A 12,866-nucleotide genomic window follows, 5' to 3' on the forward strand; every position below is an offset into this window, starting at 1 on the left:
TCAGACCAGGCCGGCTTGTTCAAATAAATATGTTTTTAGGTCACGTCGGAAGGAGCGAAGGTCGGAAGCCGTCCGGAGCTCCACCGGTAAACGGTTCCACAGGTCTGGCGCGCCCACAGAGAATGCCCTCCCCCTGGGGGCCGCCAGTCGACACTCTTTCACCGACGGCACCCTAAGGAGGCCCTCTCTGTGGGAGCGCACTGGACGAAGGGAAGTTGATGCCGGCAGCAGATGTTCCCAAAAGTAACCCAGACCCATGCCATTTAGGGCTTTATAGGTCATAACCAGCACCTTGAATCTTACCCGGAGGGCAACTGGAAGCCAATGCAGCTCACGGAGTAGAGGTGTTACATGGGAGTATCAGGAAACTCCCATCACCACTCGCGCGACTGCATTCTGCACCAGCTGGAGCCTCCGAGTAGTCCTCAAGGGCAGCCCCATGTAGAGAGCATTGCAGTAGTCCAAACGGGAGGTCACGAGTGCATGAGTGACTGTGCGCAAGGCATCCCGGTCTAGATAGGGCCGCAACTGACGCACCAGGCGAACTTGGGCGAAGGCCCCCCTAGTCACAGCTCCTATATGATCATCCAAGGAGAGCTGTGAATCCAGGAGGACATATGCAGCAAGTTGATTATATCAGCTTATGTTCTGACTTTCAGGGGGCTAATTATACAGTACAAAGAGATAAAGCTGTTACAATCACAGTTAAAGCTATCCCAAGCTGAAAAGAGCTGGCTGAAGCGAAAAAGACCCCCCAAAGTGGAACAGGTGTGGCTTTCAAGGGAGCACATTTTCTGCTTTAGGAGCCGCACGGGAGAAAATCCTCTCCTATGTGCCCCTCCAAATGGATCCCAAACAAGAAGAATATATATTTTTAGGTGGCCGTAATGTGCAGGCAAATTCACATCAGGATACAGAGTCTCTCGGAGAATTAGGTCCTACGTTGTTTAGGGCTTTAAACCAACCCTTACATTGTGTTCAGAAATTAAACCAACACCTTACATTGTGTTCAGAAAAGAGTTGACAAGCGACACGGGGAAAAACAAGCTCTCTGAATTATGCACCGCTGAGCAGGCAAGTTGCTGCATTTTTATTTATTTATTTTTTAATCAAGGGAAGCTTGAAGCCAGTTCTCACGGATACCCCCATATGGATATTAAACTTTGCTGGAAGTTAAGTAGCCACGAGGAACATTCAGTTAGAGTTCCCCTGCCCTGATGCTAAGGCAGAGGAACAAAGCAGTCCAGCTGCTTCGAAACAACAGGAGCTTGAACTGAAAATGCAAGGACAAGCAGGGAGAACGAAAGGTATTGTTCCAGTGAGGAAAGTCTCTGGCTGCAGTGATGCTGGCGAAAGTGTCTGGAGTGCTGACTCAGAGAGCGGCAGGAGCCCTGGTGGCCGGCGACTGACCTTTGGCCCCTTTGCTTCCTCCTCCTTCCTGCCCGAAACAGAGGGAGGAGAATCCTGGCTCCTCAAGTCTTTGATTGGTTAAGAAAGTCATGTCTAGCCCAGAATAAAAGGTAAGAGGGAGCATCTTGTCAGCCGGCCTGCCACCCTCAGCATGAGCACCTTGGCCTTGTACCGCAACATCTACACCCAAGAGCACTTCCAACAAGTCTATGCGGTGCCCCTGGAGCAGGAGAGCAGCCTAGCAAGGATGGTGAAAGGCAGGCTGAGCCGAGGATGCCGCTGCTCCAAAGCAGCAGCCTTGCACTTATTTAGAAGCAGGATGCCTATTGCAAGTTGGCTGCCCAAGTACCAGCCAAAGAAATGGCTTTTGGGGGACTTGGTGGCGGGGTTAACCGTGGGCGTCATACACATCCCTCAAGGTAAGTTTGTATGTGGGTGTCTGTGGGTGTGCAGGGGTGCAATTCATTGCAGGGTCATGCAGCGGAAGGCGAACAAAAGACCTTAACTGGGGAGCTTGTAGTCACGTGCCCGAGAATTTTGCAGCCTGAACAGGAGCAGCAATTCTTTCCTTTTGGAAAGATCTATTGAACTTTGCAGCAAAACCGGCAAATTTGGGGATGGGCAAACAATACCCTTGACTTTGACTCATTTCTACTCCATGCTCCCTCTATTGATCTCCCTTTCTCTCTCTTCCTCCATAGATTTTTGTTGTTCCAAAATTGGTCTCAAATATTTAATTTCTGTTTTCTTAACAAACCTGACAGGGATGTCCTATTTCTGACCTCCATTTTGGGGAAACAAAAAATCTTTCTTTCATTCTTCCTCTCCCCCAGCTGCAGATACTGAGAGCTGCCCCACTTCTTTGGGGCAGGAGGGTTTCCACTTTCTTGTGCTTCCAAACTACTCCTCTGTTCTTCTTAAGTTCCTTTCTACATGGACTTTGATAGCTGTGTCTACCTGCCTTCTCTTACTCCCTGATTCCATGCACAGAGTCCCAAATCCATCTGTCAACCTTCTAATTCAAATCTCTGCTATTCTTCTAATCGCCTCTCTCCTTTCACCTCTCCTTGCTTCTTCCTCTTTTAGGATTTTTTTAAAATTATTATTTATATGTAGCTGCTCTTTGCACCCCTTATAATCGTTGCCTAGCTTCAGACAGCTGCCTTTCTCTGAACACTTAGGGAGGATGCCTTATGGGTCCCAGTTGTCTAAGAAATTGCAGACAGGGTGGGTAGTCAGTCTTGCTCCAAAGATTGTTCTCTAGGTTATCTTTCTGTCTCAGGTGAGAGTTGAGAGATTGCAGCTATCTGGTGCAAGAGATAAAAGCAAAGTAAAACAAGGAGACCCAGTGCCTAGATGTTTTTCTACTCTGGACTGGGCTCGTGCCTTGCTTGCCCTCCCATTTGTCCCTTGGCAGCCCAGCCTTTGGCAAGGCAGCTGAGCTGGCGTTAAAGCCGTGTACACTGCCAAGTCCCCCAGCCAGGACTGCTGTTGCGTGTCGTCCTCTAATTGTTGACGGAGAGAAAGAAGGAGGCGTTTGCCAGTCATCCATAGATCCCATCAGTGAGGATTGGAGGTGCTTTGAACAAACCTTGAGCAGTGTGAGAGAAAAGCTACGGTATTTTCCTATTAAAATGCCACATTCAAAATCCTGCATTTCTGTTTCCAGAGACTGGTGGCTGCTTACATGAAGCAATGCAAAGCTTTCAACACTTTCAAGATATAAGGAGTCATTATCATTTAAACTTCCAGAGACTAGAGTCCAATTCTTCTGGCCTATGACTAGAATGGAAGCAATATAATAATTAAAGCAGAATAATGAGTGCCTTTCCAAGCTTTCCCACTTAGGTTTTGAACAGACCATATAGAACAGGGGTGTCAAACTCAATTTCACTGAGGGCCGCATCAGCATTGCGGTTGCCCTCAGGGGGCCGGGTGGGTATGGCCAGGGTGGGCGTGGCCTAGTGGGTGGGCATGGCTAGAGTGCATATGGCCTACTGGGTGGGCGTGGCCAGCTCTACATCGTTTGCATCAAGGGTGCCTATGGGGGCCTGGGCAGGAGTGGGGCAGATCTGTGGGTCGCTGGCAAAAGGAGGGTCTCTGGACCAGGGCCAAGGCAGTGGGGGCCGTTCCCTCACTGTTTCCAGGATGGTTTCGCAGGCCACATGAAACCACTTCGCAGGCCGGATCCGGCCCCCGGGCCTTGTGTTTGACATGTCTGATATAGAAAGTTGGGTTCAGACTCCCTGCATTGGGAAGGGTGAGTGGGAAGCATTTGATGTGGTTATGGAATAATTTCATTTATATCTATGAAACTTGGAAAGTAACCTTATTGTCTCAAAGGTTTACTCTTCAGCTAAGTAATTTTTCCCCAAGAAGTGCAATGGGGTGATACTTGTTATCTGAATGTCAGGAATGGAAAGCCTAGGAATGTTTCTCTATTATCAGAAGCCATGCTACTGAATCTAAATATTTGTGGGTTATGGATACTCATACAAGAGTGAGAAAAATGCTCTGCATGTGGACAAAGGTAGGCAAACTTTGTGTTCAAATGAAGTATCAGGAGATACCCCTGGGTGCTGTGGACATCAATTCCTATCATCAACCAGAACAACCAATGTCAAGGAATAATGGGAGTTATCTCTGTGTGGCTGGAGGTTGCTTGCTCCAGCATTAGACTATTGTTCTGTCACCTTTAATCCAAGGTTAAGTCCTATATTATTGGAAAAGTGAAATAATTTATTGCCAGTCAGAGTTAGCTGTCGCCCTCTCTATTCTACCAAGTTACAATAGGAAGGACAGAAGATAGAGCTAAGGCCCTCTGCCCCTACTCTTGCCTCAAAGGAACTGGCAATGATAGCAATGCTTTGGCAGGGCAGCCAAACCTACACCTTGGGGTTTATGTTCTTGGAAATCAACATTCCTGCCCTATTTAATAGTTTGTTCTTGGCTTTAGAACTAGTGGGGATTCCATGACTCTTTCTGTTTGTTCTTCCTGCAGGAATGGCCTTTGCTCTGCTCACTTCAGTAGCTCCAATCTATGGGCTCTACACTTCATTCTTCCCAGCCTTGCTGTATATGCTTTTTGGGACAGGGCGTCATGTGTCTACAGGTAGGAGTACTGCAAGACCCATGTCACTTCCAGATGACCAGCTTTCTGTCTCCTAACTCTTTGCACTCCTGTTTAAACTGCTTTCCCCAAATTGATCTGGAATGCTTTGATTGTTTACAAATCTGTTCAGGCATCCAGACATGATAGGCAGTTATGTTAATGTTTCTGGACATCCACAGACCTTCTAGAATGGAAATAGGCAAGTGAAACAGGTTCACATGCCAGCCAATAACTGTGCCTAGTCCTGTCTTCTGGGATCTGCATCTGAACACGGGTTCCTTCCTTGTGTTCCAGAAAGTAAGAGAATACATTGCTCCCTCCCTCCCTCCCTCCCTCCCTCCCTCCCTCCCTCTGTGTGTGTGTGTGTGTGTGTGTGTGTGTGTGTGTGTGTGAGAGAGAGAGAGAGAGAGAGAGAGAGAGAGAGAGAGAGAGAATGTATTTATTTCATGCTCCCATTTCAAGTACCAGGCACCAAGATGCTGCTTCTGAAGCTACATTACTGCTATGAAATGTTTTTTCCCAGGCCACAGATACTTCATGGGCACCACAATAAATCACATTGCTTGCACATGCATGCTCCTGGCTAACAGCATTCGAATAAATAGGGAGTTCACTTCACGTGAGTCTTAGGGATACACTTTCTCCTAGAAGACCTATCTGTCAGGATTCAGTGATTGTTTATAGCTTCTGGTTGGGAAAATACTCTTTAGGGGGGCTTCTTGATGTAATCCTATGAGTGCAGACTTACACTCATAACATTATATTAAGTATGCTTAGGCTAAGTACAGTATAATCTTATTCATGCTCTACGTGAACTTGAAATGTGAAAAGCTTCTGAAGCACTGGTCTGAGTGTTGAGCTATGGTGGATGCTCAGGTCAAGTCCTGCATTGCTTACTGCAAAAGTATTGAGTTTTTAGTGTCCATTTCCTTGATTTATTCAAAGAATATTATGAGAAATATAGATCAGTTCTCATAATTGCTTTTTATAGTTTCCTGTTTCAGAAATAAGGAGGGGAAAAACAGGAGTGTCTTTTAATTACTACTGTGAATTATCCAGAATTCCTTTTGGATATTATTAAATACATATCAGGTTTTCTGCAAGGCCCAGTGTATTGTTCAAACCAAGGGTAACTTCTATTGCTCTTGGTCCTGCAATGTGCCAAGGAGATCAGTGGTGGGATTCAAATATGTGAACAACCAGTTCTCTGTCTGGATGCCGCTTCTGGAAGTCCATTCCAGGCCCGAGCAACAACAAAAAATAGCTACTGGTTCTGCCGAAGTGGTGTGAACTGGCTTAATCCCACCACTGGAGGAGTGTTACATAACAGAACAGGGAGAGGAAATTTGTCATCCTTCACCTGTTTTGGATTCCAGTTTCTGTAAGTCCCTAATTCCTTGCCCTGGCAGTTGGAATTGGGTGGTGTTTAACCATGGAGATTAAAACCTTGCCTTCCTACCTCAACCTCTTCCCACTCCACAGGCACATTTGCTGTTGTCAGTCTGATGACAGGCTCCGTGGTCGAGCGCTTGGTTCCCATCCCCCAGCAGGCCAATGGCACAGGTCCTGCTGAAGTCGCCTTGTTGGAGAGACAACGCATTGAGGTAGCTGCCGCCATGGCCTTTCTCATGGGGCTCCTCATGGTGAGTTCAGGGGGATGCTGTAACTCTATCGGGGCCTGTGAAGATGGGTCCACTGGGGAGGTCATGCATGCAATGGTGGGATTCAAATATGTGAGCTGTGTGGACGCCGTTTACGGAAGCCCATTCTGGGCCTGGCCAACAAAAAATTAGCTACCAGTTCTGCTGAACTGGTGCGAACCGGCTGAATCCCACCACTGCTTGTGTAATACAAACAAGTGATTGTGTTATCGTGCTGTGAAAATGTGGGATTGACAAATTAGAAAGATGTTCCTTCTGAACTTGAGCATTTAGTTTTGTTCGCTTAATGAATACCTGTTTCATTGCCTAATCACACACACACACACACACACACACACACACACACACACACACATGTGGCTTCTCAAATATAAAATTTTCAATAAGGAATTATTAATAAGGAATTGTTGTGAAGCAATATAAATGTAATTTGACATGTTTCATGTATTGTTTGATGATATTTGAAAATGTTGAAGTTGACTTTTGTAATTTTTCTTTTATGGTAATCACAGTCTTACTGCTACTGTTTAAATTTTTCTTGAGTTTAACAAGCAAACCAGCACTAATGAAATATTTTAAAATATTTTATTTAAAAAAACCTGCTGTACAATTTTCCTAGTTATCTGTTTTGTAGTGTTCTGAGTGTGATAACAGTGAGGTCAAGTAATCTCTAAAGTTCATTTAAGGTTACTGTACAGAACTTTCAGTTCAGCAATATATGCTTTGTTTGGTCCCAAAGTTGCTTCTGGGCAGTGTCCTTTATAAAAGGACATGACACAGAAGAAAAAGAGGATTAGGGGAAAAATTGTTAGACCTAATCCATACATTTCAAGCTTATGTTCACATAAGCATAAAAATAAGAAAGTTGCTTCATTAAAACAATGATACTTGAGATAACTGAAGGAAGTTTTAAGGTTTGTGGGAAGTCAGCCCCCCCCAGAGAAAGAAATATTTTTGGGAATACTAAAAGGCAGAATATTATATTTCCCCAAAGGATATTAAAGGCAGAACCCGCCCTTGCCCCCCAAAAGTCTCTCTGCCCCAAACAGAAACCAGGTCTGTAGAAATGCAGGTGTGATAATTTTGTCAGGAAGATTGGAGCCACGAAGCTTGGAGTTAATGGGATTGGAAAGACAAAGATCCCTAGAATCGACAATCCCTCACACCAAAAAATCCAACACAGGACATAGCCATCAGCCACACCCCCAGGGAAGCAGGATATGACCTTTGGGACATAATGGGATTAACCCACCACCATCAGAATACCAGAAAGGCACACTCAGGCTCAGGTCAGAGTTCATGCCACAGGAACAACTCCAAACAAAAGCTGAAGAAGGTATAAAAACCCACCACTCCATACTACACGTGTTCAGCTTTCCTAGAGCCACGCTTCTCTCTGGCTCTGCTCGTCAATAAACTGCAACCTTCTTTCTAAAGCAGTCTCCATTTTGTTTATTCCTGGCTTGGACTGGACCCTGATGAAGATTTTTCTTTCAACAGGTTCTTACAACGTATTTATAAACCTGAAAATAAAAACAGAAGAAAAATCTTCTAATTTTGCCTAGAAAGGAGCAAACTTAATAACAGCTCCATATTGCACGGCTTTCTCTTACCAGTGGAAGAAGTAAAACCAAAAACACTGAATCTTTTTTCAGGAAACGTCACATAACTAACTCTGGCATCTCTTTCCTTAACCCCAGGTCATGATGTTTATGTTTCACTTGGGCTTCCTTTCCACCTACCTCTCGGAACCTGTGGTCAAGGCCTTTACTAGTGCCGCTGCCTTGCATGTGGTGGTTTCTCAGCTGCAGAGCCTCCTGGGCATATCCTTACCACGCCCCAATGGCTACTTTGCCATTTTCAAGGTATGGGGGAATACACATTCTGGGGCTATTTATGAAGAGAGAAGATGCCTCTCATCCCTAACCCATCTAACCCTGTTCTAATATACCGAAGATGTTTGCTTCTCTAAGCTACTACGAGTCTACCCTTTTAAGTAGGCTGTTGTGTAGTGAGTTCTTCGCGCAGGAAAGGAGACGAGGCAAGTGAGTTCAACAAAGTTCATGGTTTATTGTTTGCAGGATCTGAACTGAGAATTGGGCTGCAGCTTGCAGCAATTTATAGCCTGGCTCCTAGGCGGCAGCCAATATGTTTAAAGCAACCCATTGCCACCTAGGGACAGCCAATAGCAGCACTGGAGACCTGGAGTCTGGGTTGCTGGAGAGCCGTTAGCTGCTCCAGCTTACCACGTCGTGTTACAACTGAGCCTAATACATAACACCCCTCCCCTCTTAGATCAGACAACATCATAGCAATAATTGGCAAACAGTACAAGTTACAAGACTTAACATCATAGCAACTTTTGCAAAACAATACAAATTACATTATAGCATCAGTTAGCCCAAATGAATAGACTTCCATTATAGCACACGAGACAGTTAACATCATAGCTCCAATACTGTTTCAGTACAGTGACAAGTTACAGTACAGGCAACATTATATTTCCTTTATTTTACAACATAATCAGTTAGATAAGAAGGTGGCTTGCGTGCCCTTGTGGAACGCCTTGGGGTTCCAGTCACTTTCTGGTCTACCAGCTTACCCATCGGGCTAGGTAGACCAATGTCCCTTGATGCACCTGAGTCAAAGGAATTAGATGCTCTCTGGCTGGCCTCTCCAGGTTGGCCCACCCCAGAGTCATACTGATCAGCAGAGTTGGCACAGCATTTGTTAAAGTCTGGTTGGCTTGCTCCTTCAGGGGATCCATGTTGCACTTCTGGACTCCCCTCCTCTATGCCCAGTTCCTCATTGCTTAAGAAGGAAGAGTCTTGAGAGACCATGTATTGCTTGGCTGCAAGTTTGAGGACTTTGTGAAGGACTTATGTCGCAGTCCTCGCTTAGTGGCCATTCTGGAAACCGTTTTCTGAGTTGATCAATGTGGCGTCTGACAACTCACCCTCCCTACAGCCCCACTTCGTAAGAGGGACCAGATGATTTGGTAATTTTACCAGGAATCCACAGATTCCCATGTCCATAGTTTCTGGCCCACACCCAATCGCCCATTTGCAGCCCCCTTGGGGATTTTGGTCAAGAGGCTTCTGCTGCCACTCTATCTGGATGCAACCTTTCCAGTTTAGTGATCAGTCACCTCCCCCAACGAAGTTCTGCAGGACTTTTTCCTGTAGCAGTGCAGGGCGTAGAATGTTGGCAGAGTAAAAAATTTGCCAGTCTGTGATGTCAGTCACCTGTTACAATGTGTTTGAGTGATTCCTTCGTAGTCCTCACCATTTGTTCAGCTTGACCATTAGAAGACGGGTGAAAAGGGGCAGACGTTGCATGCCAGATAAGATTTGCTCTTAGGAAGGCCTGAAATTCAGCAGCAGTGAATTGGGCCCCATTGTCTGAAACTAAGACATCTGGCAACCCATGTGTGGCAAAGAGTTTTCTCAGCACCTAGATGGTCCTAGCAGTAGTCATATTTGCAACTGGAATTACTTCCAGCCATTTGGAGTGGCTGTCCACCACTATGAGAAAAAGCTGTCCCTGAAAGGTCCCAGAGTAGTCTATGTGAATTCTAGACCAGGGAGTGTGCGTTTCCTCCCACCTGTGAACTGGGGCATGTGGCATCTCAGGCCTAGATTGCTGGCATGTATAACAACCATGTACCTGTGCCTCAATGTCCTTGTCAAGGCCAGGCCACCAAAGGTAGCTTCTTGCTAAAGCTTTCATTCTAACAATGCCTGGATGGGCCTCATGTAATGACTGTAAAACCCTGTCTCTCAGTGAAGAGGGGATTATAGTTTGTGGTCTGTAAAGACCGTGAAGTCCCTGCCATATAAATAGTCATGGAATTTTTTTATTCCAGCAACAATGGCTAGGGCCTCTTTGTCAATTTGAGCATAGTTACGCTCAGCAGATGACAGTGTCCTAGAATAAAATGCAATAGGGACTTGTGTTCCATTCTTTTCTAAATGACTCAAGACTGCTCCCACCCTATAAGGAGATGCATCACATGCTAAACAGACTGGTTTAGACTCCCTAAAATGAGTTACAGTGGATTTAACTGACAACAGTGCCTTTAAGTCCTGGAAGGTTTTTTCATGAATGCTGGTCCATTTCCATGGAGCTTTCTTATCTAAGAGCCTGTGAAGAGGATCTGCTAATGCTGCCTTGTTAGGCAGAAAGGCATGGTAGAAGTTGAGGAGGCCCAAGAATGCTTGTAGCTCTCCTTTGGATTTAGGACTAGGAGCCATTTTAATGGCCTTCACTTTGGATTCAGCAGGGTGAATACCATTAGCATCAATTCAAAATCCCAGAAATTCTGTTGAAGGGACCCCAATACTACATTTACTCTTTTTTAGTTTGAGGCCTGCTTCATGAAGCCTCTATAGGACAGCCCTGAGCCTGTTGGCTAACACTTCTGTAGATTCCCCAGCAATAAGAACATCATCAAAATAAGGGGAGACGCCCTGAATGCCTTTAAGTGTGCGCTCCATGATTCCCTGGAAAATGCCTGGAGCTACGCTAACTCCAAATTGTAAACGTTTAACCTTGAAAGCCCCCCTGTGAGTCATGATCGTCTGAGCCTCGGCTGTGGCCTCATCAACCGGCAATTGCTGATAGGCCTGTGCTAAATCTAATTTAGCGAAAATAGTACCCCCTTGCAAGGAAGGTAAAATGTGGTTGACCACTGGGACAGGGTAAGCGTGTTACTTAAGGGCTTTGTTAATTGTACATTTATAGTCTGCACATATCCTAATTTCCCCGTTGGCCTTAAGCGGGGTGACTATAGGAGTTTCCCACTCCCCACCATCAACTGGTTGTAAAACGCCCTGTTCTACAAGCTTGTCTATTTCTGAGTCAATTTTATGTTTGAGGGCATGGCTTAACCCTAATGGGAACTATGTTGGGGTCTAGCTTGAATGAGATAGGTCGTCCTGTGTATGCTCCTAGGGCTGAATCAAAAACATCTTGCAAAGTCCTCACAAGCTGACGAAAGGTTTGCAGCTTGTGTCCGGTTGATACCAGTTATCTGAATGCCTAAGGCATCAAACCAATCGAGTCCTATGAGACTCGTTCTCTGGCCCCCTACTACTATGACATCCAGGTGCCCATAAAACCCCTTAAATTTTACAGCCAAGGTGGCTTCTCCCTTAACTTTGACTTGAGCATTTTGAAAGTCAGTTAAAATTATGTCTGAGGGCCTCAGCTTGGCCCATTTATTACTGCGCCTGCACACGAAATTGAAGGTGTCCTGGGAAATAATGGAGACAGCAGAGCCAGAGTCTAACTCCATTTTACAAGGGACTCCTTGTAGCTCTACCTGCACTTTGAGTTTAGGTTTGAGGGGGTGATGGGCCCCTGTGCGGCATACGCTTCTACGGCTTCTACAAAACCCCACACTGAATGGACCCTGGGCCCCGGTACCTTTCCTGGTCGGATTTTCTGACTGGTGTTTGGGTGGCCAATGCCTCTGGCAAGCTCTGCAGACCACTGCGATGCGGCCTGTTTTGCTGCAGGCCCTGCACGTGGATGACCAGAATCTGCAATCGGCGCAAAAATGGTTGCCGCCGCACCCTTTACATCTAGGCAAGGGAACTGCCTTGTAAGTGTTCTCTTGCTGTTTGCTGCTGCATTGCTGCGTGTCGGTTTGCTTGTGAAGCTTATTGACTTCAGGATCTTCTTCTTCCGAAGATTCCTCTAAGTGTTTGGCGTCCTCATGGTGGACTGTTTCTTCATGTTTTGTCGTTTTGGCGGGCTGGACTGTTTGGACTGCACCCCCAGTGGCCTCATCTGCCATAACTTCGTCTTGAGCTTCTAAAAATGTTAAGTTCGGTCTGGCAAAAAGTCTTTGTTGGAGCGTTCGGCTCCGCAGGCCATGGACGAGCCGGTCTCGCGGTTGCTCTTCAAGGTTCGAGAATTTACAGAGGCATGCAGCCTGCCTCAAGGCCGCGATGAATTTTGATGCTGTTTCACCGGGTTGCTGCACTCACTGATCAAACGTGAAGCGCCAGGCAATCTCTGACATCTTTGGCTGAAAATGCTCTCCCAGCTTCTTCTTGAGGTCCGCGTAGGAAATCGATTCCAGCGGTGTTGGAGCGAAGAGGTTTTTGGCCAGGTCGAAAGTGGCTGGGCCACACACGCAGAGCAGCGTTGCGGCCTTCAGCCCATCTACTGCAATTTGGTTTGCCTGGAGGTAGTTTTCTACCTGGGACAAGTAGGAAGGCCATCCCTCTGGATGCTTGACATCGAATTTGCGAAGTCTTCCGACCTTCGGCATTCTGTCTTTGGCTGGTTCCTGCGGTTTTCGATCCTGCTTCTCCAAGGCCCAGAGACTGAATCTGCTGAGCACGTGGTCGCTAGCGTGGCTTGCTAGGCGACCATAAGCAGGGGGGAAATGCCTTTTCCCTCCAGGCGTGAGCTGCCTCTCCCCTAGTGAACTTCAGCTCTTTTGGAGAAGCAGGATCCCACCTTCGTCACCAGTGTTGTGTAGTGAGTTCTTTGCGCAGCAAAGGAGATGAGGCAAGTGAGTTCAACAAAGCTCATGGTTTATTACTTGCAAGATCTGAAATGGGAATTGGGCTGCAGCTTGCAGCAATTTATAGCCTGGCCCCAGGCGGCAGTCAATAGGTTAAAGCAACCCATTGCCACCTAGGGACAGCCAATAGCAGCACTAGAGACCT

The 12,866-nt window shown here is 46.3% G+C and overlaps 1 protein-coding gene across 1 annotated transcript in view; it reads left to right on the plus strand.

Annotated features, from left to right (window-relative positions):
• Nucleotides 1-1,561: 1,561 nt before the first annotated feature.
• LOC310636669 (solute carrier family 26 member 10-like) overlaps nt 1,562-12,866 on the plus strand; it is a gene marked incomplete at its 5' end in the record, with an annotated part of 32,210 nt that continues 20,905 nt past the window's right edge. The window contains 4 exons of the mRNA XM_083356683.1: nt 1,562-1,829; nt 4,412-4,522; nt 6,005-6,165; nt 7,884-8,048. Coding sequence (XP_083212809.1) covers nt 1,562-1,829; nt 4,412-4,522; nt 6,005-6,165; nt 7,884-8,048 — 705 coding nt within the window. The remainder of the gene's footprint in view (nt 1,830-4,411; nt 4,523-6,004; nt 6,166-7,883; nt 8,049-12,866) is intronic.

Source organism: Vipera ursinii, assembly GCF_947247035.1.
Source record: "Vipera ursinii genome assembly, chromosome: 2".
Classification (NCBI taxonomy): Eukaryota; Metazoa; Chordata; class Lepidosauria; order Squamata; family Viperidae; genus Vipera; species Vipera ursinii.